Source organism: Vulpes vulpes, chromosome 2 (assembly GCF_048418805.1).
Source record: "Vulpes vulpes isolate BD-2025 chromosome 2, VulVul3, whole genome shotgun sequence".
Taxonomy (NCBI): Eukaryota; Metazoa; Chordata; class Mammalia; order Carnivora; family Canidae; genus Vulpes; species Vulpes vulpes.
In genome coordinates, this window is record NC_132781.1 from 85,529,528 (window position 1) to 85,554,190 (window position 24,663).

General features: G+C 42.2%; 1 protein-coding gene and 2 pseudogenes across 4 annotated transcripts in view; all 3 read right to left on the bottom strand.

The window, feature by feature from the left end:
- SLC30A9 (solute carrier family 30 member 9) overlaps positions 1-22,785 on the bottom strand; it is an 85,820-nt gene extending 63,035 nt beyond the window's left edge. The window contains exons 1-2 of one of the 4 annotated variants that reach the window (XM_072749108.1): positions 22,550-22,785; positions 12,532-12,696 (exon numbers count right to left, since the gene is read on the bottom strand). In XM_072749108.1, the coding sequence (XP_072605209.1) occupies positions 12,532-12,696; positions 22,550-22,634 (250 nt within the window). In that variant the 5' untranslated portion in view covers positions 22,635-22,785. The remainder of the gene's footprint in view (positions 1-12,531; positions 12,697-22,549) is intronic. The other 3 variants (XM_072749109.1, XM_072749110.1, XM_072749107.1) reach the window with 3 other exon arrangements.
- On the bottom strand, positions 1,044-1,638 carry LOC112909883 (ornithine decarboxylase pseudogene; annotated as a pseudogene).
- LOC140593710 (ornithine decarboxylase pseudogene) lies at positions 1,619-5,277 on the bottom strand (annotated as a pseudogene).
- Positions 22,786-24,663: the final 1,878 nt, after the last annotated feature.

A 24,663-nucleotide genomic window follows, 5' to 3' on the forward strand; every position in this document is an offset into this window, starting at 1 on the left:
TATTCTAAGCACTTTACATTTATCAACTGATTTAATTCACACAACCCTCAAAAGTACATACTCTAATTATTTCCACGAAAATTAATGAACTAGATACATATACCATTAGGATAAATCTTAGCAAAATTTAATGAAAAAAGTAAATCACAAAGCATACACATATCAAGTTATCACACAGTAAAGTACACAAACAAGCTAAACAATGAGAAACATACAAATGTCTAAATCCATTCCTATTTTTAGAAATAAACACAAAATTCAGAAGTCACTATGGTTTTTCTTGCTTTTGTTTATTTCAAGATACTTTCTAAAAATATAGATTTTATTTTTTTAGAGATTTTATTTATCCATGAGAGACACAGAGAGAGGGAGAGACACAGGCAGAGGGAGAAGGAGGCTCCCCGTGGGAAAAATTTAAAACCCAGGATCACACCCTGAGCCAAAGGCAAACACAACCACTGAGCCACTCAGGTGCCCCAATACAGATTTTCTTTTCAAGTAATCTCTACGTCCAACATGGGGCTTGAACTTACAACTCTGAGATCAAGAGTTGCATGTTCCACCAAGCCAGCCAGCCAGGCCCCCCTCAAAATACTTTTTTTTTTTTTTTAAAGATGTATGGGGGCAGGGGGCAGATGGAGAGGAAGAGGAAACAAATCCTAAGATGACTCCATGCTGAGCACAGAGTCCAACACAGAGTCTGACTCCAGGACCTGAGATCATGACTTGAGCCCAAACCAAGTGTAGGACACCCAACTGACTGAGGTAGCCAGGCACCCCAACATACTTTATTTTTAAAACAGGTCACAACACTAAGCTTTTGACCCATTCTGATGATGTATAAGCTACAAACACTTGCTCAGCAGTTGAGGGGCACTCTAGTGGCATGTGTGAGAAGTGTATAAAAATCCCATAAAAACAAATATTCAAATAGTTTCCACAGGAACACAGGTAAGGAGACTCCATCTGCTAGCCTTCCGTATTGTTGCATATTATGCAACCACCACCTACAAAGACATTTCAAAACTAACAGTAATTAAGTTAAATGGTCCCCCCAGATCCCACAATCCAAGCTAAACTTGAAGTTAACAGCTAGAGGAGTAACAACTACACGTTAATCCTAGCTGAAGCACAAGCAACAGGGGATGCTTCATCCCACTCTCCCAAGCACAGGACGAAGGCAGAGGGCTGACATCTTCCTATTCCTCTACTCTGGGCAGGAAGTCGTTTTTCTGGATTTGCTGTACCAGTTGCCATGTTGGCCCCAAAATAGCAGCAGCAGCAACAGTCTAGGCACCCACGTTTTCAAAGAGCATCCAATTGCCCACATGCATCTCAGACAAATCACAGCTCTCAACAATGTGATCAAGGCCATCGCGTATTGGTCCCAATAGGCTAGTTGAACAGTACCTTGCATCTGGTTTGGGTCCCTTCTGCAGAAGGGGCTTCACATGTGCATAATTATCGAGGATGCAACTAAACGATCCATACACTCCAACATTCACGTAGTACATAAAAGTTTGTTCACTCGACTCAATCTTCATCATCAGAGCCTCTCTATTCCTTTAATACAAGCTTTTTGGCAATGGTATTAACTGCGAGCATGAAAGCTGATACAACAGTTATCTGCCGGACGCCTCAGAGGCGCCTGCCTTTGCTCAGGTCATCATCCCAGGGTCCTAGGATCAAGCCCCGAGTTGGGCTCCTTGCTCAGAAGAGAGTCTGCTTTTCCTTCTCTCTTGTGCTCTCCCTCAAATAAATACAATCTTAAAAAAAAAAAAAGAAAAAAAAAAAAGTTTACCTCTCTCATCTGTTCCAAAAGAATCCTGCTGGTTTTGAGTGTGGCACCAAATTTAACACTGAGACAGACTGCTTTGGAATCATCAGTGGCAATTTGCAAAATCAACTTCGCCTTTTGAATGTGCCCGACAACTTTTACCAATTCAACTTCACTATCCAAAATCATCACCTGGACCCTGTTCTTGGTATCATACTTAATCTGAGATACTTGTTTACAAAGATTTGCACAGATAATCCTTTCTGGAGGCACCCTGAGACTCTGCACCTATTGTATTTCAGTCTTGCTGGCACAGTCAAATCTTATCCCAATGGCAGCTAGGTCTTCACTATGATTCTGCTATTACTGCGTTTGATGCATAAAAGGGAGTGACCCAAGGAAGAGCTTTTAACCATCTCAGATGTTTCTTTAGAATATCTCCCAAGTCTATGACATAGAAAGCATCCTTATCATAAGACAAAACTTTGTAGGGATCCCTGGGTGGCGCAGCGGTTTGGCGCCTGCCTTTGGCCCAGGGCGCGATCCTGGAGACCCGGGATCGAATCCCATATCAGGCTCCCGGTGCATGGAGCCTGCTTCTCCCTCCGCCTGTGTCTCTGCCTCTCTCTCTCTCTGTGACTATCATAAATAAATAAAAATTTAAAAAAAAAAAAAAAAGACAAAACTTTGTAAATTTTTTGGTTCAGAATGTCCTTGGCAATAAAGCCTTCACTGAGGAAATGGCAGTCAAACTCTGCCATTACTAAAGTTGTTCATGGTTTCTTGATGCTCCCCAAAACATAACAAAGTGGAAAACTGACAGATGGAATTTAAAGGAATTACACCCAGTTTTTCACAAAGGGAGTTCTCCAGAATTCCAAGTCCCACCAAAGATGTGTGCCTTCGGTGCAGCAGTGGAATGTTCTCGATAAACAGAATTTGCTGTCTTTCCTATACCTGCTGCAGGGCTTACCACATGGATTTTAAGAGAGAATAGCAGCTGAAGGAACCACGGGCCTTTCCAACAGCTTCCAGCTCATAATCCTCACTGACGTAGTTTGAAAGAGGTGAAACACAGTCCCCTCCAGCCCAGGCTGCCCTAAGCTGGGGGCATTGGAGGCAGGAGAGGCCACAATGCTTCAAGGGTGGCCACCATGCATGCACAGGGCCAGAGGGTTGGACCCAGCTTCAAGGCCTCAGAGGGCAGCTGCTCACCAGGGTCAGGGACTGGTGGCAGCTCTGCAACTACATGTACGTCGCAGCTCCAGGCATGGGGTCAGTCTCTGGCGTCCAGCCCAGTGCACTGGGACATGTGGCCGTCCCTACTCCTGCCCAACAGTGAGCTTACAAGGCCATGGGTGGCCCTCATCAGCTGGCCGCCTGCTGGCTCTCTCCCTCCTGCGGAGGACCACCAGGCTGAGGTGGCACTGGAGCTCTGGCAGATGGGCAGCAGAGGCTGAGGGACTGATCAGGACAGTCACTTTGGATACATAGGGTGAAGGGGAATATGAGGAGAAGGTGATCAAGAATGTAAGTTCTTAGGTTGCGTGCTAGATTCCTAGTTGTTGATTTTCTAACTTACATATATATCATATACAAGCTTTCATATATAGCAAATATTTCATAATAAAAATCACCCTTAAAAAATTTCCCTTGTATTTATACCCTCAATAGTAAAATACATTAAGTTTATTAATAACAGCTAACATTTACTAAGTATTAAATATGTGCCACATGCTGTAAGTTTTATGTGCATTATTTCATTTAATCCTAACAAAACTGCTAAGGTAAGTACTACTATTATCTTCATCTTTCAGGTGAGGAAACTGAGGCACAGAAAAGTTTGTAACTTCCCACAAAGCCACATAGCTAGGATTTTAAACATAGAGGCACAGTCAGGATTGAAACCAAAGTCATTCTGATTAGTCTATGCTCTTAACCAATTTCCTATATTATCTCTAAAACAATATTTGCTATATGAGTAGACATTTGTGCATTTTTCACGGGGCGGGGTGAGGCGGAGGGAGGACAGAAGTAAAAACTGGATTAGCAATATGGAGATTACTGATAACCTTCTGACAACAGCAGCATCAGCAGGAAGAAGGGGATAGACGCAATAGGTTGAGGTGAAAATGAGAAATGAGAAAATGAAAGCAATCTTTGGACTTTCATCAGGAGCCACAAGGAGAATGAGATCAAGGGAGGGCTACTTGTCCTTTACAGAGAGGAGAAGGATGAAGAGGGAGATCACACTGGTGTAGTAAGTAGATCACGAGGATAATCAAGAGAGCAAAGAACCTGAGCAGCTGAGACAGTAGAGGATCCAGAATACATCTCTGAAAATATGTAATAAAATAAAACCTGTTTCTACATATTTAGAATATCCGTGTAGTTAAATGATACGCAGCACCATGAAACCCGACTACTTGAGTAGTGGTACATTTGGACTTCCGCCATTTTACGGTTTTCAGTTTACCATCTTTTTTTTTTTGCTTTTATTTTTATTTTGTCTTTCCTGCCATCTGTTAGATTGATAAAGTTCTCTATATCTTCTTCCTGCCCCATCTCCTATGATGGTCTGAAACTTATAAGATTATATTTCTTTCGTTTTAATGATTCCACTTAAAATTTTAACATACACACTTTCCTATAAATCTTCCTAACCATTTATAAAGTTATTCAGTATCTCAACTTTCCTCTAAACAAGAAAAAAAATCTTTAATCACTGAAAAGTTCTTCGATCTTATTACTCTTGACTAAGATTTTAGCATTAACTTAAGAGGTTGTTCTTGTTTTTATCAATAATTTTACCAACACATTTTATCCAATTCTTGCTCTTTATGGTCTCTTTTACATCCCAGTGTTTTCCTTAAAAAAAAAAAAAAAAAGAAAGAAAAGAAAAGATTTAATTAATTTATTTATTTGAGAGAAGTACGAACAAGCAGGGGGAGGGGAGCAGGAGAGGGAGAGGGAGAAGCAGACTCCCCGCTGAGCAGGAAGCCCAATGCAAACTCCATCCCAATGATGTAGGAACAGTTAGGGGCAGACAGACGGGGTTGGTTAGTCAGGGAAAGATAAGGGAAAGGCCCTAGAGTCAGGCTCCTACCCATCCCAAGAAAACAGAGGTAAGACAGTAAAAACAGCAATAAGCCTAGCTCCCCAGCTCCAAGATGTCAGGGAGTCGCCCCTCTAATGGCTACTAAGCAACCCCAGATGTAGAGGAGTATTAGGGAGCAGAGACTAACCAGAGAGCAGGGAACACCTTGTTTGTGCTCAGGATATTCACAAAGAAATATGTTTGTTCTAAATATAGACATGATATTTACAACCCCCCCCCCATATTAACAGGAGATTTACCAAGTTGGGACCCTATGGGGACCCCTGCCTATCCCTTTTGAGAGCTCTGGCTGCATGGCTTTGCTCGCCCTCTGTCCTCGGTGAGATTCATTCTTCCATTCCGTGAGACAAGAACTGAGGCCCAGGCGCTCCCGTATCACCATGAGCGTATCACCGTGAGCGTGAGAGCATGACTTGAGCCCAAGGCAAAGGCTTACGCAACTGAGCCACCCAGGTGCCCCGCCAATGCTTTCTTCCCCTCTGCGTTTACCCTGCATCTTACACAAATACATACTTTTTTTTTTTTTTAATGTGGGTGGGTTAATAGTAATGACAGTCCTTTTTTGGACTTCACTCTAGCCTGGTTATTTAGACCTGTGTAAAATTCTACATTAACATTCATTTTTTCCTTTCACCCCTTCATGGAGGTGACTCCAAATCACTCCTGCATATTGTGGCAGATAAAAACTCTACTTCAAAAGAGCAACAACTGGATGATAGCATTTTTCTTTTTCTTTTCAGAAGCTTTTAAGTTGGGATGTTTGTTTTTGTTTTTAAATATGAATTTTTTACTTATCCTGCTTAGTATTCAAGGTGTGTTTCTGATCTGAAGATGGTTTTTGTCAAAATCTGAAAAATTCTTATCATCTCTCTATACTTCTCCATCATTTCTCTATTCTCTCTGAAATGGTCTATTAAATGTAGGCTAGTTTCATGTCTCTTAAATGCCTTTTCAATTTTTTTTGTTTTATGCACATTGAAGGTCTAGTTGATGATAAGTATTTAATCTATTAAGCTCTTTTAAAAAAAAGATTTATTTATTTTAGAGAGCAGAGCCCAACACAGGGCTCAATTCCAGGACCCTAAGATTATGACCTGAGCCAAAACCAACAATCAGATACTTAACCGATTGTGTCAACCAAGTGTCCCTAATCTATTAAATTTTTATTTTAGTACACTTTCTAAGATTTCTAGGTAGCTCTTTTCCAAATTTGTTTGTTCTTGTTTTACTCTGCCAGTTTGTATTCCAAAATATGCGTACTTCATTTATGTTTTTGAGGAGATCAAACTTATTTTAAAGCAATTCGAGCTGTTATTTTAGTATCTAGAGTTAATACACATTTGATTTTGTGGACTTTCTTAATCAGAATTTTTCATCTATTTTTATTTTCTATTGATATAATTGACATATATAAGTTTAAGATGTACAATGTGTTGATTTAAAATTTATATATTGCAATATGATCCTTTGTGTACTTTCACTCTCCTCCTCATGCTCTAGTGCTCAAAACTCAATCTGATCCTTCTATCTTGAACCAGATCTCTAACTGCCAGTTTGAAATTCCTACTCCTCTTTCCAGGCTCCAAACCAGCTTTTACCTGAACAACTAAAACCTAACGTCAGAAGTTTCAGAAACAATCCTCTTTTCCACAACGATCAAAGTAATTCAACCAAATCACATGAAGTAAGTTGCTCTAAGGCAGATATTTCTGGATGTTTTTCTCACTACAAACTATCGAGATGATGCTAATAATATAGTGCTAAGAATCAGAAACAAGAATGCTAGTAAATGGTTCAAACATGTGTACGAATACTTATTTTGCACACCAACATCTGTATAAACTTAAACCGTACCACTGGAGTAGAATCTTTGTGATTTCAATAAGACATTCTATCCATGAATATCTCTAGACACTTGTTTAAAGCTCAACCCCTGGCTGTTTGCCACACATCTGCTGTCATTAGCAAAATTAAAACTAATTTTACTAAAATTTAAAACATCTGAATGCTCCTTAAAAACTTAAGGATTCCTTAGCAAGTCTCTGCCTCTTAATGAGCTGTTCCTGACTTTACCATGTGATTTGAATTATTCAAAAGTCAATCTCAAATCCTTAAATATACAAATTATCTTTCAATCAGGCAATTAGTTGCTGTCTATCTAATGGCTAACAAGTTCTAATTTGGCCTAAGCAAATTCTGAAAAATTGAGCCCAAAATAAAACCATCAATAAACAATGAATTTCTAATCTAAGAAAAAAAAAATCTTGATTTCAGTCAGCAGAGAAATAAGAAACCTGGTCATAAATTTTAATTTCAAGCATTTTGTATAGCAGAACCAACATTAAGTATTTTTGCCTGAGTCTGTGTTCACCTCAAAAGAGTATTATAACATTTTACGTTTAATTATATTATTTTATCACTTGTTTCTTTTCCCATTTCTGTGTTCCAATAAATATGCTTATTTCTGGAACTGAGGGGCTCATTATGCTCTACATCCCTTTTCTTTTTTTTTTTTTTAAGATTTAATTTAATTATTCATGAGAGACACAGAAAGAGAGAGAGAAGCAGAGACAGAGGCAAATGCAGAAGCAGGCTCCATGCAGGGAGCCCGACGTGGGACTCAATCCCAGGACTCCAGGATCACGCCCCAGGCCGAAAGCAGCACTAAACCGCTGAGCCACCCGGGCTGCCCTCTTCATTTTCTAATATCATACTCAATCATTATTTCTCCCTGTAGTTCTCCATCATCATAAGAAAAAGAGAACAGGGATCCCTGGGTGGCGCAGCGGTTTGGCGCCTGCCTTTGGCCCAGGGCGCGATCCTGGAGACCCGGGATCGAATCCCACATCAGGCTCCCGGTGCATGGAGCCTGCTTCTCCCTCCGCCTGTGTCTCTGCCTCTCTCTCTCTCTCTGTGACTATCATAAATAAATAAAAAATTAAAAAAAAAAAAAAAAAAAAAAAAAAAAGAAAAAGAGAACAAATTGACTAAAACTGCACAGTAAGCCCAAAAGGAAGATGGGATTTAGGGAAAAAGATGAAAAACAGGCATTGTAAATACAAGCACAGGTTTCTTGAGGAATCTATAAAATATTCCCCTGTGAAAGACATCCATGTAAAGAAAAGATATTCTTGAAATGTTTATTATTCCTCAAACACCCTCTTCTTCTGACACCATCTTCTCCTTGGTTTTTCTCCTACCTTTCCAGGCTTCTCCCCTCCCATCTGTCCCTTATTCATTGGAAATTACTGTACTAGAGGATCTTATTCTCTTCACTCTGAACTCCCTTCCTGTACAGTCTCCAACACACTTCAGTTTTCTAGTGGGTATAGGTAATAACTCCCAAATCTCTCCCCAAGTTACAACTCTTCATTCACTCATTTACAAATATTTATTAAACCTCGAGACTATATTCAAACCACTGCTCTAGGCACTGAGGTTCCTGCTCTCATGGGGCTTTGGAAACAAGTGGGAGATGGGAAATAAATATCGAAGATAACAATCAGTATTAACAGCTACTTAGAGAATTAAAATTAGGCTAATATTAAAGACTGGGTGGCTATTTTTTTTAAAGGTTTTACTTATTTGAAAGAGCGAGAACACGCATGTGTAAGTGGGAGGAGGGGCAGAGGGAGAGGGTGAAGCAGGCTCCCTCCTCAGCAGGGAGCTGGACCAACACAGGGCTGGATCCCATAGTCCTGGGATCATGACTGGAGACAAAGGCAGATGCTTAACCGACTAAGTGGGTGACTACTTTAGATGAAGTGATTAAAGAATGACTTTGTGCAGAGTTGATATTTCAACTAAGATGTAAATGACCAGAAGGCATCAGCCATGTGTAGAAGGGCACCTTAGAAAGAGAAAGCAAGAGCAAAGGCCCTATAATGAAAACAAGGTTTGTATTTTCTAAGAACCAAAAAGAGACTGTTTTGGCTGAAACATAATGAGCATGTGAGCATGAAAAAGAGTGTAGAAGCATGGAGCCCAGGAGAAGGCTACTGCAGTAATCCAGCCAAGAGATGATGATGTCTCACAGCAGAAAAGTAGTAACCCAACAGCCTACCAATCATGTTAAGAAGTCACAGAGGCAAAAAAAAAAAAGAAGTCACAGAGGCACCTACAGTTCATATGTCCAAAAGTAAATCACCATCTTCTCATTAAAATACATTCTCGCTTTGGTATTCTCAATTTTAGAAATTAATGAATCATCTACACAATCATCCAAACCAGTAACCAGCCACCACTCTTTACTTGACTCTCCTCTTTTTCCCAATTAAATCACCAAGTCTTAATTATTCAGCTCCTAAATCTCCAAGTCCTAATTATTCAGCTCCTAAATCTCCAGTTCATCTACTCACAAAAGCACTGCCATTAACCTAGTCTAGACTGACCCTCATTTCTAGTACTGCTCTCAGTGTCCTTCCTTTCCTATGTGTTTTCCAGTAAAATTTTAAATAGGATCAAGTACTTCCTCTACTTAAAATACTCTAATAGATTCCCACTGCCTACAAAACAACATCCAAACTCCTCAACAAAAACTTGATCTGACTTTACTTACTGCCTGACAGTCATCCCTTATGTTCTCAAAACTACTGATAATATCCCCACCAGGTCTTCTACTCACTAGTCTAATCACACAAAGTTACTTGCAGTTTTACCTTCTCCACCATTCATCACCAATACCTAATTTTCTTTTAGGTCCCTAATTAGATAACATTTCCTCATGGAAAACTTTCTCAACCACTCAAGACTCAGTTCAATATCCCTCCAAAGTTCTCCTGCAGCATACAGTATTTCCTCCATCATGGTATTTACCATACAGTATTATATTCACTGAACTCTGTGTTAGTAATTTTCTGTTTTAGTAATAAGCAGAATCATTCTCATTTGCTGCCATATAAAAAGCGTACAATAAATATTTCTTTGGGGGCACCTGCATGGCTCAGTCAGTTGGGCATCTGACTCTTGATGATTTCAGCTCAGGTCATGATCTCAGGGTTGTGGGATCAAGCCCCTTGTCAGGCTCTGAGCTCAGAGCGGAATATCTGCTTATCCCTCTCCCTCTGCTCCTCTTCCTGCTCCATCTTTAAAATGAATAAATAAAATCTTAAAAAAAAAAAAATACTTCTGGAATAAATGAAAAAACTTCATTTTAACACTGCACAGCAGACTAGATATCCTTAAAAAAATTTTTTTTTCAAACACATTGCTAAGCTCACAAAAAATGTGAAGAGGGCAAAAACAAAAGGAAAGCCGAATGTCTACAGAGTAAGTGAGAACATCAAAGCTAACCTTTCCCCTGAGATTTCTACTGAGGTTTATAGTCTTTGAGTTTCTACTTCCACTGCTGCTAGGGGCATGAGAGAACAAGACTACATTCAGGACATCTAACAAGACACCCAGAAAAAAAGCTAGACAGTATAGCTGTGAACTAAAAAATATACACGCAGAAGGGAACAGCAAGAAAGCATGCCAACCTCTACTTTGGTGTTAAATTGTGGGGATGAAAAACAGAAGGCTATGTCAGCTCTCACACAAGTTTGCAGTCTGAATTCATGCTACCAAAGTGGTCTAAAAAACCTAGAGCAGAGAATCTTATTTTTTAGAGCAAAGAATTTAAGTTAATTTGGTCCTACACTGTATTCTCAGCAGCTGAGGAAAAAGCAAACTCTATGCAGGAATGCATCTTCAATCCAGAGTCTTCAAATAGTTCCAAAATATAAAACTACATGGAAAATGAACAACTCTCAGTGTGTGTGGGGGGAGGGGGGAAATATATATAGCATCATGAATGAGGAGACAGAAGAAAAAAATAATATATAGTGAGAATGTTAAGTGTCTGTTGTTGGCTCAGGTCATGATCCCAGGGTCCTGGGCTTGAGAGCCCCACATAAGGCTCCCTGCTCAGTAAGGAGTTGGCTTCTCCCTCTTCCACTCCCCCTGCTTCTGCTCTCTCACCCTCTCTCTCTCAAATATATAAATCAATAAAATCTTTAAAAAAAAAGGATAAGTACATAGAAATACATACCTAGTATGTAGAAATACATATAGGAAAGTTGTAGTTTACACCAAAGGAAAAGACTTTCAAAATAATCAAATTTAAAAAGCAATAACATATAAAAGACATGAGAACAAAAGCATGACATACGACTTCTCAACGGCAACAGAAGCTGAAAAACATTAAATGTGCCTTTACCATAAAAAGATCCTCACCTAAAGGAACTTCTATAGGATGCACATCAGACAGAAAGACCACAGAAATAAGAAAAGATGGTTAACAAAGATTTTAGAGAAATTTGAATAAATAACAATGTATACTGCACAGAAAGAAAGCGTAGAATACAAAATACTAGCCAATAAATAGTATGTAAGTTGGGAGAAAGTGACCAGAATTAAAGCATTCCAAGTTCTTTATATTTTTCAGAAAAAATGTGAACTTTTAATTTCCTTTAGACTTTAAAGTACATTGAGTATGTAACTCCCAAACAAGTGCATGTATGTGAATACATATGGGGGAGAAAGGATAATGCAATGAGAAAAAAATTTTTATTTTATTGTAAAGATTCTATTCATTTATTCATGAGAGAAACAGAGACACAGGCAGAGGGAGAAGCAGGCTCCATCCATGCAGGGAGCCCGAGGTCCTAGGATCACGCCCTGGGCTGAAGGCGGTGCTAAACCGCTGAGCCACCGGGGCTGCCAGAGAAAAAAATTTCTAAAGGCAAAAAGAGATTTAAGAAAAAAACACAAGGGAGCTCATGACACAATGGCAGAAATATGCCCCAACATCAGTGGTAACAGTAAATGTAAACAGACTAAATTTCTAATTTTAAGACACAGATTATCAAATCAGGACCAAAAAAAAGGTTAAAGTCAAAGGACAGAAAAATTTATACCAGGCAGAGATATCAAATCTGGTAAAGATATCACTTTAAAAAATAAAAAAAAAAAGTTGTTACATAAAAATAAAGGGTATAATTCATCAGTGTTAAAGAACAACTCTAGATGTAAATGTATCTACAAAATAACTTCAAAATATATATAAAGGAAAGACTGTCAAAAGTTACCATGACAGCTATCACGGCTTAAAATCCTACCTTAGGAGAGAAAGAAGGTTCAGAATTAATGAACAAAATAGCTACCTGATAACTTAAAAATGAATGACAGAACACAAAGAAAGCAAGAGGCTATAATTAGGTAAGAATATATATTAATGAAATATGAAACATACAATATAAAAGTTCAAACAAAAAAATTACTACTTGGAAAAATAAGAAAATGGACACAGCTCTGGCAAGGTTAATCAAGAAAATGACAAACACCATTAGGAATGAAAAAAAAAAAAGGATGTAACTATATGTGCTGCTGAGAGTATACGAAGACTGTCATGAACTTGATGCCAGTAAATTTAAAATTTAGTTTAAGTGGACAAACTCTCAGAAAAATTAGAAATTACCAAAACGGAGTCTAAAGCAGAAAAAGTAAAAGAAATAAGCAGTTGAATAGCTTTCCACAAAGTAAGCACTAATTCAGACAGTTTCGTACATAAGCTCTATCAAACATGTGAGGGACAAGTAACGTTACACAAGCTGTTTCATTATACAGAGAAAGGTTATTTTAAAAGATTTATACACACCTGTTTCATCGAACGATGGTACTTTTTCCACTCTGAGAGTCTGCGACCCCTGTCCTTTCTGCACGTTTGTGGAGTACGACTTCACTGGACTCAGGGCGCGAAGGTACGGGTGCCCACAGCGAATCACGTGTGAAGAGCTTCTCAACGTCACTAAATTCTGCCATTCTAGGGGGAAAAAAATTAATTTCAAACAAACTCACAACAAAGATTTATACCAAATAAAAATATACCCACTATGATTAGAAAGAGTGATTCTACAGAATTACAACAAAACCTTCGTTCTGCTAATACCCAAATGCCCACCCTCCCTAGAGGTGGGTCACCGACCCCCAGGTGTATGGGGACTACGCTTTGTAAAAAAATAAAAATAAAAAAAAAACCAAACTATTATATTCCTACTCTCTAACTTGTAATTAATATAGGAAACTTTTTAAATGTCTTTTTAAAAAGATTTATTAGAGAGAGGGAGTGAGCAGGAGGCAGGGCAGAGGGACAAGGCGATCCTCACAGAGCCCAAGCCGGGGCTCAATCCCGGGAACCCAAGACCATGACCTGAGCCAAAGTCCGATGTTTAACCCACTTGAGCGCACCCAGGCACCCCTGGAAACTTTTAAAATAAGTAATTAACCAGATAAGACATTCTTATTATTCACCTCTTCTGAAAGGTCTCTAACATCTAATAGATACTTTTTATTTTGTACGCCGGTTGCATGCTCCAAGTCTGTGGGCATGATGGACTCTTCAGGGTAGACTGAGGCGGGAGGTAAGGAGTGCTTCCTACTCAAAATTACCCTGTGTCCTCCTTCTGCTAGCCAGAGATTTATTCCTCTTTCATTTCACAATCAATAAGTGAATTATATTAATCAGTCATTCATACTGTCACTGATTTTTTTTTAATCAGATAATTAGATCAACATTTGGTGAGATTCCGAAGCATATAGGAATTCTAATTGAGGGGAAGAATAGACACTAATTACAAAGCACTTCAGCTGCTACATCTGGTTGACTGTGGGCTTTGGAGGGCTGAAATACAGAAGAAAAATATATTCCACACTTGCACTCAAGTGGCAGAAAAGTAAATCTATCTGCCTCTACTCTCATGGGACACTTTCTCTCTCTCTCTCTCTCTCTCTCTCTCTCTCTCTCAACTATGAGTACTAGACTTTGAACACCTTGTGAATAATTTACATATTTTAAAGTGTTCGGTGAAATAATGAAGTTCTATCATAACAGATAGTCAAGTTTTTCTGAGTGGAGGGTTAAGCATTTAAGGGTTGAAACTTTTCTTTCTTTTCCATTTTTCCCCCTAAACAATCTCTATGCCCAACTCAGAGATGGAACTCACAACCCTGAGATCACAAGTCATGTGTGCTCTACCAAATGAACCAGTACCAGCAGCCCAACAGTAAAACTCTTATCTGCTTAATAACGATCTTCCAAAGATGTTAATTCGTGTATGTGCATGTACAGATGTATGCCTGCCGGTATCAAGAAAAATAAACCTTTTAATGCCTCGGAGAATTCATCAGGAACCTAAGTTATCATGAATGTCAAAGATTATTTGAAAAGCATGAAGAACATAAAACAACATAAATATTCAAGTTTCAGGCTTGAAGTTGTTTTTTTGAAAAACTTCCTGATGTCAACTTACCGTTTCACTTATTTGGCAAATAATTATTGAAGGCCCAGTATATTCTTGGTCATTTGCCTCTATTTTTTAAAGGCTTACTCTTAAAGTAAAGCAAATATACCAATATATCTCCTTGCACATTAAAATCTGTAGCCTACTAGCCCAATCAGTGAAGCAAGGGCTAAAGCAAATTTTCCTAAGAAACTCATCCTCCAGGAAAGCGTCTTACCACGGCCCCTAGTGTTCTGACCCGTCTGTTCTATCCAAAGTATCTTTCCTGATTATTACCTACAAAGCCAATATGCCACCAATGCTTTTTTTCCACCCACTGATCAAATCCTTTTACAGAGATTGTGCTCAAGTGTTTAAAGAGGGATTATTCCACGTATAAAAATCCTTCCTCAGAAGATGACAATATTTCCATGACTTGATGCTAGATTTTTTTTTCAAAGTTCTCCTTAGTTTTTCAAGCATTACAAAGTTTCAAACATATGCAAAGGTAGAAAAAACAATACAATAAATGTCCAGGTCATTGTCCACCTTTAACAATTATCAACTCATGGTGAACCTAGTCTCACCTCTACCTGCACCAATACCTCCTTGCCTCCATGTTAATTTGATGCAAATCTCAGATATAAAATAATTGGGCAGCCCGAGTGGCTCAGCGGTTTAGCGCCGCCTTCAGCCCAGTGCCTGATCCTGGAGACCCGGGATCAAGTCCCACGTCAGGCTCCGTGCATGGAGCCTCTGCTTCTCCCTCTGCCTGTGTCTCTGCATCTCTCATGAATAAATAAACAAAATCTTAAAAAAAAAAAGATCTTGGGATCCCTGGGTGGTGCAATGGTTTGGCGCCTGCCTCTGGCCCGGGGCACGATCCTGGAGACCCGGGATCGAGTCCCACGTCGGGCTCCTGGTGCATGGAGCCTGCTTCTCCCTCTGCCTGTGTCTCTGCCTCTCTCTCTCTCTCTCTCTCTCTGTGTGACTATCGTAGATAAATTAAAAAATTTAAAATAAAATAAAATAAAATAAAAGATCTAAAATAATTCACAAGTATTTCAGTATGTAGTCTGAGACAAGAACTTTTAAAAACATAGCCAAACCACCATTACAAAAAAATACACAATACCTTAGTATCATCAAATATCCTCAATTTCCAACTGTTAGAAGTGTTATAATCTGTATTTGTGTGAACAGATCCTAGTAAGATCCACATACTATTGTTGATTAAGAGGTCTTTTAAGTCTCTTTTAAGCCACAGGATGTTTTTTTGTTTTTGTTTTTGTTTTTTAAGTAGGCTCCATGCCCAGTGCAGAGCCCACTGCAAGGCCTGAACCCCAAACCCTGAGATCAAGACCCGAACTAAGATCAAGAGTCAGACACTGACTGAGCAACCCCGGTGCCCCACGATGTCTTTTTTTGTTTGTTTAAGAACCATTCCAGTCTGAATTCTGCTGATTTATTTCCCATTGTATTGTTTAACCTATTCTTATATATGTTCTATAAATCAAATGGATGTAAAGGTTTTATCTAAATTCTGATTCTTTTTATTAGAACATCACTACTTATTAAGCAGTGACAAGTTCTGGAGGGCCTGGCTGGCTCAGTTGATATGGCTAGCAACTCATGATCTCCGGCTCATGAGTTTAAGCCCCATGCTGGGCATAGAACCTACATAAAAAACAAATAATAATCTTTGATAGCTTTCTTGCTAGCTGTTCTGGAAAGTCCTTACTTAATTTTTAACTTCAGTAGAATTCCAGCTATCAGCAACTTTAAAAGTACACACTTGGCATTAATGCAAGATCAAAAACTGTACAAAACTTGAAAAATACCATCTCTAATATTCTATACTCTAAAAAACAAATGGGACCACATTTGATTCAGTACAACAAATACCTAACACACAATAGAAACACAACTATTTTAAAAAAGGAAACAACTATTTTTTAAGATTTTTATTCATTTACTTGACAGGGAGAGCGAGCACAAGCAAGGAGAGCAGCAGGCAAAGGGAGAAGCAGGCTTCTTGCTGAGCAGGAAGCCAGACTCAGGACTCAATCCCAGGGCTCTGGGATCATGACCTGAGCTGAAGGCAGACTCTTAACCGACTGAGCTACTCAGGCACCCCCAAGAAACAACTAGTTTTAAATAAATTATTGAATTCATGAGTTAATTCTAGAAGGCAGAAAAACAGTAAAAAATATTACCACCATTAATACCCTTTCTTCAAAGGGACATCTGAAATAAACTGCCTATGTAAGATTAATCTTTTGAGAGTTCAGTGCTCACCGTTCTATGGGCTTGGACAAAGACTTCTCATTGCTGTATATATGAGAGCTATTTTTTTTTTTAAGATTTTATTTATTTATTCATGAAAGACACAGAGAGAGGCAGAGACACAGGCAGAGGGAGAAGCAGGCTCCTTGAGGGGAAGCTGATGGGGAACTCAATCCCGGGTCTCCAGGATCACGCCCTTAGCCGAAGGCAGATGCTCAACCCCTGAGCCACCCAGGGGCCCCTAGGAGAGCTATTTCTTCACCAAGACTGGGAAAGACTCTTGTCTGTCTAGTTACAACAATCATTCTTCTCTGCTTTTATTTCACCTACCACTTACTCTGGCTTTCAGAGGAAATTCGGCCTTCTTTTTCAGATTACAACAAACAAACTTTTTGTCTCCTGCAAACTCACAATTCTGTCTACTGTGTATGTTGCTTCTACAATAATCATAACTAAAAACAAACAGATTTCTTGCAGTTTGTACTGTTTCCTTACTGGCTAATTTAAGGACTAGAGAGTCAATTTCATAGCCTGAGTCTTCTAGAGATCAGTCTCTTTAGTTGAGACTTTTTCAGTAGTTTCTCCTCCAAATTCCTCAAGCACTGACATATCAAAAAACTAAATCATTGTTATACTTAATTTTGTAAGACATTACTGCTAACTTAAGATACACAATAGTAAGCAGAGTAGCACACCAGAAGCTTGCTGGGCCCATTAAATACACAGTAATATAAAACACAAAAGCTGTTCTTCCAGGCAATATTTATCATGGCAAAAACTGGAAACTTACATGTCTCCTAATAGAAAAATAATTAACTAATGAGAGGTCCTTATATATATATATATATATTTTTTTTTTTAAGATTTTATTTATTTAAAAAATAGAGCACAAGCAGGAGGAGAGGCAAGCAGAGAGACAGGGAGAAGCAGGCTTGGGATTTGATCCCAGGACCCCGGGTTCATGACCTGAGCCGAAGGCAGATGCTCAACCCTAAGACACCCAGGTGCCCCAAAGGTCCCTATAGCTTCATTGTGTATACATTTAAATCTTTTAAGAACGTGGGAATTGAAATGCAAAAAAAATGTTGCATCAAAAAAAAGCAAGAGACAAAATAACATAACAGGATTTCAACTATTAAAATGTGACTAATGAGAGTAGGTGGCTGGCTTAGTAGGGCATGTGACCCTTCATCTGGGGGTTCTGAGTTTGAGCCCCACGTTGTATACAGAGCCTACTTTAAAAAAAATGTGGCTGGTGAAATATCTAGTTATGCATAATTTTTACTCCATGATTTATACTTTTCTGTATTTAAAAAAAAAAAGGCCTAAATTTTTCAAAATGAAGAATGTAGTCATTGCCAAATTACTTCCATTATTACTACTAACACTATCTAGTCTACCTTAATGCTTTAGCTAGCCAAAGATGCAGAGAAACCTTTTGTGCCTAATCATCTACCAAGTGTGACCTTCATCAGGAAGTCCAGCCAACAGGACTCCTGCTAAGAACAGACTAAGCAGCAGAGAAGTTTTTTGTTGTTGTTTTTTAGTAAGAAATATGAGATCCTGGCAACTTCCTGCACTGCCTCTTGGTACACATCTCTACTGCACTTAATTCTTGTTAATATTTGCTTTAAAAAGTAAAAACAGTATCTAATACATGCAGGTTTACCAAGTGCCACTGTCCTAAATACCTGTATTATTATATAATTCGTATCACAAAACATACCTCAAAGCCATCTACTTCTCTCCATCTTCATTGCAACCAGGGCCTAGCAACAGTCTTGTTTGCCTAGATAACTCCCAAGGTCTCCAATTCACTCTCTCTGTTCCAATCCATTCTCCACAGTCAGACTGGTATTTTAAAGATATTGCCCCTTTTTTAACCCTATGGCCTAAAGGGCTGCGATGCCTCTCAAACTTCACCTCATACCCTACACTCCCCTTACCCCAGCCACAGTTTTCTCTTCTGCTCCTGAATACTACTAATCTGATTTTTAGGGTTCCTACTTGCTCTACCTGGCTTGCTCATTTTAATTTTTCAAGCCTTGAGTCAGTCACCGCTCCTCAGTATATCTAATAAAATGACCTCTGCTAGTTACTTTCTAACCCATCCGCCTATTTACTACTCTTACAGCACTTAGACAGGTTTTCTCATTCCTAGCATCTGCCCAAAAAACATGGATATGGTCTGTCTTGTTCAGCACCACAGCACCAACAACAATGTCTAGCACCTCCTTGCTGAAAAGTTATGAGGCACATGGTATGGTCAGGATCCTTTTGTGGTTAAAAATCCTGTCATTAACTTGAACTACACAGAACCACACTATCAGCCTGTCAGAATGACCTTTTATTGCTAGTTATTGGGGGGGGGGGGGGGGGGGCACAACAAAACAAAATTCTCAAATTAGAGACAAGAATAAAAATACAAAAATTTAGTTTCTTTTTACTTAAAAGTACACTTCTATTAACCTCAGATGTAAGCAAAAGCATGCATCTGTTAATTTGGTATGCTATACTTAAAGGAGCATCCTTCCATTTCAAGTTTTTGCCAAATGGTAAGGCATAAATATATGAAAAATAAGTGCTCTGGGATCCCTGGGTGGCGCAGCGGTTTGGCGCCTGCCTTTGGCCCAGGGCGCGATCCTGGAGACCCGGGATCGAATCCCACATCGGGCTCCCGGTGCATGGAGCCTGCTTCTCCCTCTGCCTATGTCTCTGCCTCTCTCTCTCTCTCTCTCTCTATCATAAATAAATAAATAAATAAATTTAAAAAAAAAAGAAAAAGAAGTGCTCTATGCAAAAATCAGAGGAACTTAAAAAGGAAGTATTTACTATAGAAACTAAGTCACATTTTCATCACTTAAAAGGATTGTTTATCATAGCTCAACTGAAAAACACAAATTTTCTAGAGAAACTTAGTTACTATCAGAGTATATATTCTTACTGTGCTTTGTTTTTAGTTTTACCTTAGAATAGAATTTTCCCATGTCACTATTCTTCTAAATGATTTTTTTAATATGACATATATCACCAACTCATAATAAAGGCAACATATTTTCACTTCCAACTCTGCATGACTATGTTATCAATTCATTACTACAAAGAATGAACTTGCGCACACATTGTAATACCTGATTATTTCTTTATATATCTTTAAATAGAATCACGGGGTGGGGGTGGATGGGGGGGACCTGGGTAGTTTAGTCTGTTAAAGAGTCTGCCTTCTGCTCCCAGGGTCCTGGGGCTGAGCCCCACCTAGGGCTCTGCAGGGAGTTCTGCTTCTCCCTCTTCCTTTGCTCCTCTCCCTCCCCCACACCACTGCTCACAGACTCTCACTCAAATAAATAAAATCTTTTAAAAAAAAAAAAAAAAGGAGAATCACTGGTCAGAAAGTATAAACCTTTGAATTTCTTTTTGTAAAAGAATAACTGACCTCCAAAACACTGTACGTCCCAACCAATAGCAAGAGTTCCTGCTTTCCTGCACCCTCAGCAGGAGGTATCATGAAAAACTTAGCCCCTGTGAGACAGGCAATGAGTAGCAAATCCTTAAACTTGTATTTCTATGAATACTGATAAGTATGGTACATTTTTACATCTTCATTGGCCACCTGAACTCCTTTATGAATTCATTCATTTCCTTCACCCACTTTTTTTTTTACTGGAAGATACAGTGGTTTGTAAAAATTCTTCATAAATTAGGGATACTAACTTCGTAACTGCACCGTTCAATACGGGAGTCACTGTTCACTGAACAGTTGAAATGTGGCAATTAAAAAGTGTTAAGTGTAAAATACACAGACTTCGACGATTTGGTACAAAAAGATAATGCAAGTATCTCAATTTTTGATTATGTAGTATTTTGAATTTATTGAATAAAACATTAAAAATCAACTATCTGTTTTGACTGTTCCACATATGGCTGTCAGACAATTCAAGATTATATATACATGGCTCACCTTATCTTACTTCTGGACAGTGCGGCTCTAGAACACGATTTTCCTTTTTACCTTTAAACTGAGCTTTCGGTGTATAGGCATTTCTTATTTTTAAGTACGCAGATAAAGCAACTGTTTCCCTTAAGGTTTCCTTCTCTGCTTATTCTTTGTAATTTTACCCACCCCCGGTGGTATCTTAGAATACAGGAATTTTGGAAGCATAAATTTTATTTCTTGACAAAGAAAAACATGTTTTTAGATTTTTTCCCCAAAGTTCTTCAAATGTCCTTTTCTTCTTTCTTACATGTGTTTGATTTAAATAGTACCATTTTTCTAAATGTTTTTTAAATTTTACCATAATGACCGCCCTTTTAGTATATGTGCTGCCGAAGTGAGCACGATGACCACCCTTTTAAAAACTGTTTCAGTTATTATTGGAACTAAATTTTCACAAAGAAGGTTATTTTTAAAACCTACTATCTGCTCAGTGTGAAAACACGTTTTTAATTTTCTGATAAACATTCCAAAGAACTCTGCAAAGTCATTCTGACCGAAGCAATAGGTACTTACTATCTGTGGTTCACAGAAGAGCAAGACAAAGAGCACGTAATTTTCAGCATGAGGACAGCTACAGAGAACAGGAATTCCAAATTTCACTACTTCAAGTCCCTTCTACCAACTTAGAAGGCAGCTTAGCCAATACACCTAATTTAAGTGTAAAATGCCAAAATTGCTTGGTCAATCGAATCAACTACTCTAGAAGGTTTACTTGGGGATTCTGGAGTACGGTATAATCAGAAGATTCATTTTGCTCCTAAGAGAACCAGCTATACTACCGATACAGAAAAAGTCAACTTTTCTGTCCCCACTAAAAAGCCCCCAGAACACGATGTTAACAGTAACCCTGCTGAGATTTTAAGAGCCAATCTTTACATTTACTGCAAATTAAAGATACTAATATATTCCTAATCGTCTGCACAGCACAGGCATCGCTGTGGCTTACGTTACCTGTACACCTGAAGGTCTGGGACTACAAGTTCTAACTTCTAACACCAGGCCACAAACACACTACCGATTTTTTTTTTTCAAACATGAGTTTCTGGGAAACGTTCCTTACAGAGTCTGCATGCTCAAGAATCTGAGGAATTAGACCAGGGGTGGATTTGGTTCTGTGTTCTTCCCTCGGTTCTCCATGAGTCAAGCTGCAGGATGCTGAGCTACAGCATTAACGTAGGTAAGCCCGCTGGAAACAGGCTCAAGGCTATTCTGGAAACCGTGGGGCAACTTAAATTTGAGTCAAAAAAAAAAAAAAACCCACAGTAGTGGGGGATCCCTGGGTGGCTCCGTGGTTTAGCACCTGCCTTCAGCCCAGGGCATGACCCAGGGTCCCAGGATCGAGTCCCACATCGGGCTCCCTGCATGGAGCCTGCTCCTCCCTCTGCCTGGGTCTTTGCCTTTCTCTTTGTGTCTTGCTAACAAATAAGTAAGATCATAAAAAAAAAAAAAAGAGAGAGAGAGTAGTGAAGGAGCGGGATAAAAACCCTCATCAAGCACCATTTTCGGGGTTACAGCTCCGGGACACAGGTTTTCACCTAAAAGACTGTTCAATGGAACTGAATTTAGCTTTGCAGCTGCAGGACCCAAGGCCGGGGCCACTCAGAGGCTCTTGCAGCTTCACGTCCTCATACTTAAGGATGATTCATAAACGGTGAGTGGTGTCCCATCCCTCCCATCCCATCCTTCCCTCCATCCCATCCCTCCCTCCCTCCCTCCCTCCCCATCTCCCCATTCCTCCCTCCATCCTCCCTCCATCCTATCTATCCCTCCCTCCCTCCCTCCCTCCCCATCTCCCCATTCCTCCCTCCATCCTATTCCTCCCTCCATCCTATCCCTTCCTCCCTCCCTCCATCTTTTTAGGAAACTTAAGGAAGCTGGCAACACGGGAACCGGGGCCGGGCGGTCGGCGAAGGCGAAGGAGGGGGCGGGGGGCGGGGCCCCGGCACCGGGAGCCGGCAGCCGCCCAGTGAGGCCGGAGGGAGGGCCCCGCGCCGCGCACGCAGCGTCCCTCGGGCCCTCGGCCCCTCGGCGGCCGCTCAGGACGCCGCCCGCCCGGGGCTCGCCGGGGTTCCGGGGTCGGGGAGGGCGGCGGGAGCGGCCGACGCGCGGACACTCACCCGGGCGCTCGCGGCAGCCGCGCAGACGGAGCCGGCACACGGACGACCAGCTACAGCCGCGGGCGGCGGCCAAGCCCGGCAACATCGTCGCGGCCCGCGGGCCCCCAGCCGGACGCCGCCTCCTGACTCCGCGACCCGCGCGGCCCCGCGGACTCCATAGACCGGCGCCCGCCGACGCTCTCGCCTGCGCCGCCGCGGGCGGCCTCCGCGACCCGGAAGCGGTAACTCCGTTTATGGGCGCTGGCGCGCAGGCGGCGGAAGTGACGCAGGCACGCGGAGCGCGATTCGAGCGGCCTGGTCTCCGCGGGGCGGGGCGGGGCGGGGGCGGGGCCGAGGGCGGGGCGGGGGCGGGGCCGAGGGCGGGGCGGGGGCGGGGCCAGACCGGCTTGGTTCCGCCCCCTAGTCTGAGCCCCGCGCCTGTAGCTCTGCGGTCGCTGGGAAATCGTCCTCCAGGCTGTTGGCACCTGGGCAGCCGGGGAGCTCTGGGGGAAGGGACAGCTTCTCCCCGCGTCTGCCGCCTCCTGGCTGCTTGCTGAGCCCCCCTGCGAGAGGTGGGAGGAAGGTGGGAGGAAGGATGGGGAGGAAGATGGGGAGGAAGGTGGGAGGAAGGTGGGGAGGAAGGTGGGAGGAAGGATGGGGAGGACGGTGGGGAGGAAGGTGGGGAGGAAGGTGGGAGGAAGGATGGGGAGGACGGTGGGGAGAAAGGTGGGGAGGAAGGTGGGAGGAAGGTGGGGAGGAAGAATGGGGAGGAAGGTGGGGAGGAAGGTGGGGAGGAAGGTGGGGAGGAAGGTGGGAGGAAGGTGGGAGGAAGGTGGGGAGGAAGAATGGGGAGGAAGGTGGGGAGGAAGGTGGGAGGAAGGTGGGGAGGAAGGATGGGGAGGAAGGTGGGGAGGAAGGTAGGAGGAAGGATGGGGAGGAAGGTGGGAGGAAGGTGGGGAGGACGGTAGGGAGGACGGTGGGAGGAAGGTGGGAGGAAGGTGGGGAGGAAGGTGGGAGGAAGGTGGGGAGGAAGGATGGGGAGGACGGTGGGGAGGAAGGTGGGAGGAAGGATGGGGAGGACGGTGGGGAGAAAGGTGGGAGGAAGGTGGGGAGGAAGGATGGGGAGGACGGTGGGGAGGAAGGTGGGAGGAAGGATGGGGAGGACGGTGGGGAGAAAGGTGGGAGGAAGGTGGGGAGGAAGGTGGGAGGAAGGTGGGGAGGAAGGTGGGGAGGAAGAATGGGGAGGAAGGTGGAGAGGAAGGTGGGAGGAAGGTGGGGAGGAAGGATGGGGAGGACGGTGGGAGGAAGGATGGGGAGGACGGTGGGGAGGAAGGTGGGGAGGAAGGTGGGGAGGAAGGTGGGAGGAAGGTGGGGAGGAAGAATGGGGAGGAAGGTGGGGAGGAAGGTGGGAGGAAGGTGGGGAGGAAGGATGGGGAGGACGGTGGGGAGGAAGGTGGGAGGACGGTGGGGAGGAAGGTGGGGAGGAAGGTGGGAGGAAGGTGGGGAGGAAGGTGGGAGGAAGGATGGGGAGGACGGTGGGGAGGAAGGTGGGGAGGAAGGTGCGGAGGAAGGTGGGGAGGAAGGTGGGGAGGAAGGTGGGGAGGAAGGTGGGAGGAAGGTGGGGAGGAAGGTGGGAGGAAGGTGGGGAGGAAGGATGGGAGGACGGTGGGGAGGACGGTGGGGAGGAAGGTGGGAGGAAGGATGGGGAGGACGGTGGGAGGAAGGTGGGGAGGAAGGATTGGGAGGAAGGTGGGGAGGAAGGTGGGGAGGAAGGTGGGGAGGAAGGATGGGGAGGAAGGTGGGAGGACGGTGGGGAGGACAGTGGGGAGGAAGGTGGGAGGGAGGTGGGGAGGAAGGATGGGGAGGAAGGATGGGGAGGAAGGTGGGAGGACGGTGGGGAGGACGGTGGGGAGGAAGTATGGGGAGGACGGTGGGGAGAAAGGATGGGGAGGAAGGTGGGGAGGACGGTGGGGAGGACGTGGGGAGGAAGGTGGGGAGGAAGGTGGGGAGGAAGGTGGGAGGAAGGATGGGGAGGAAGGTGGGAGGAAGGTGGGGAGGACGGTAGGGAGGACGGTGGGAGGAAGGTGGGGAGGACGGTGGGAGGAAGGATGGGGAGGAAGGTGGGGAGGACGGTG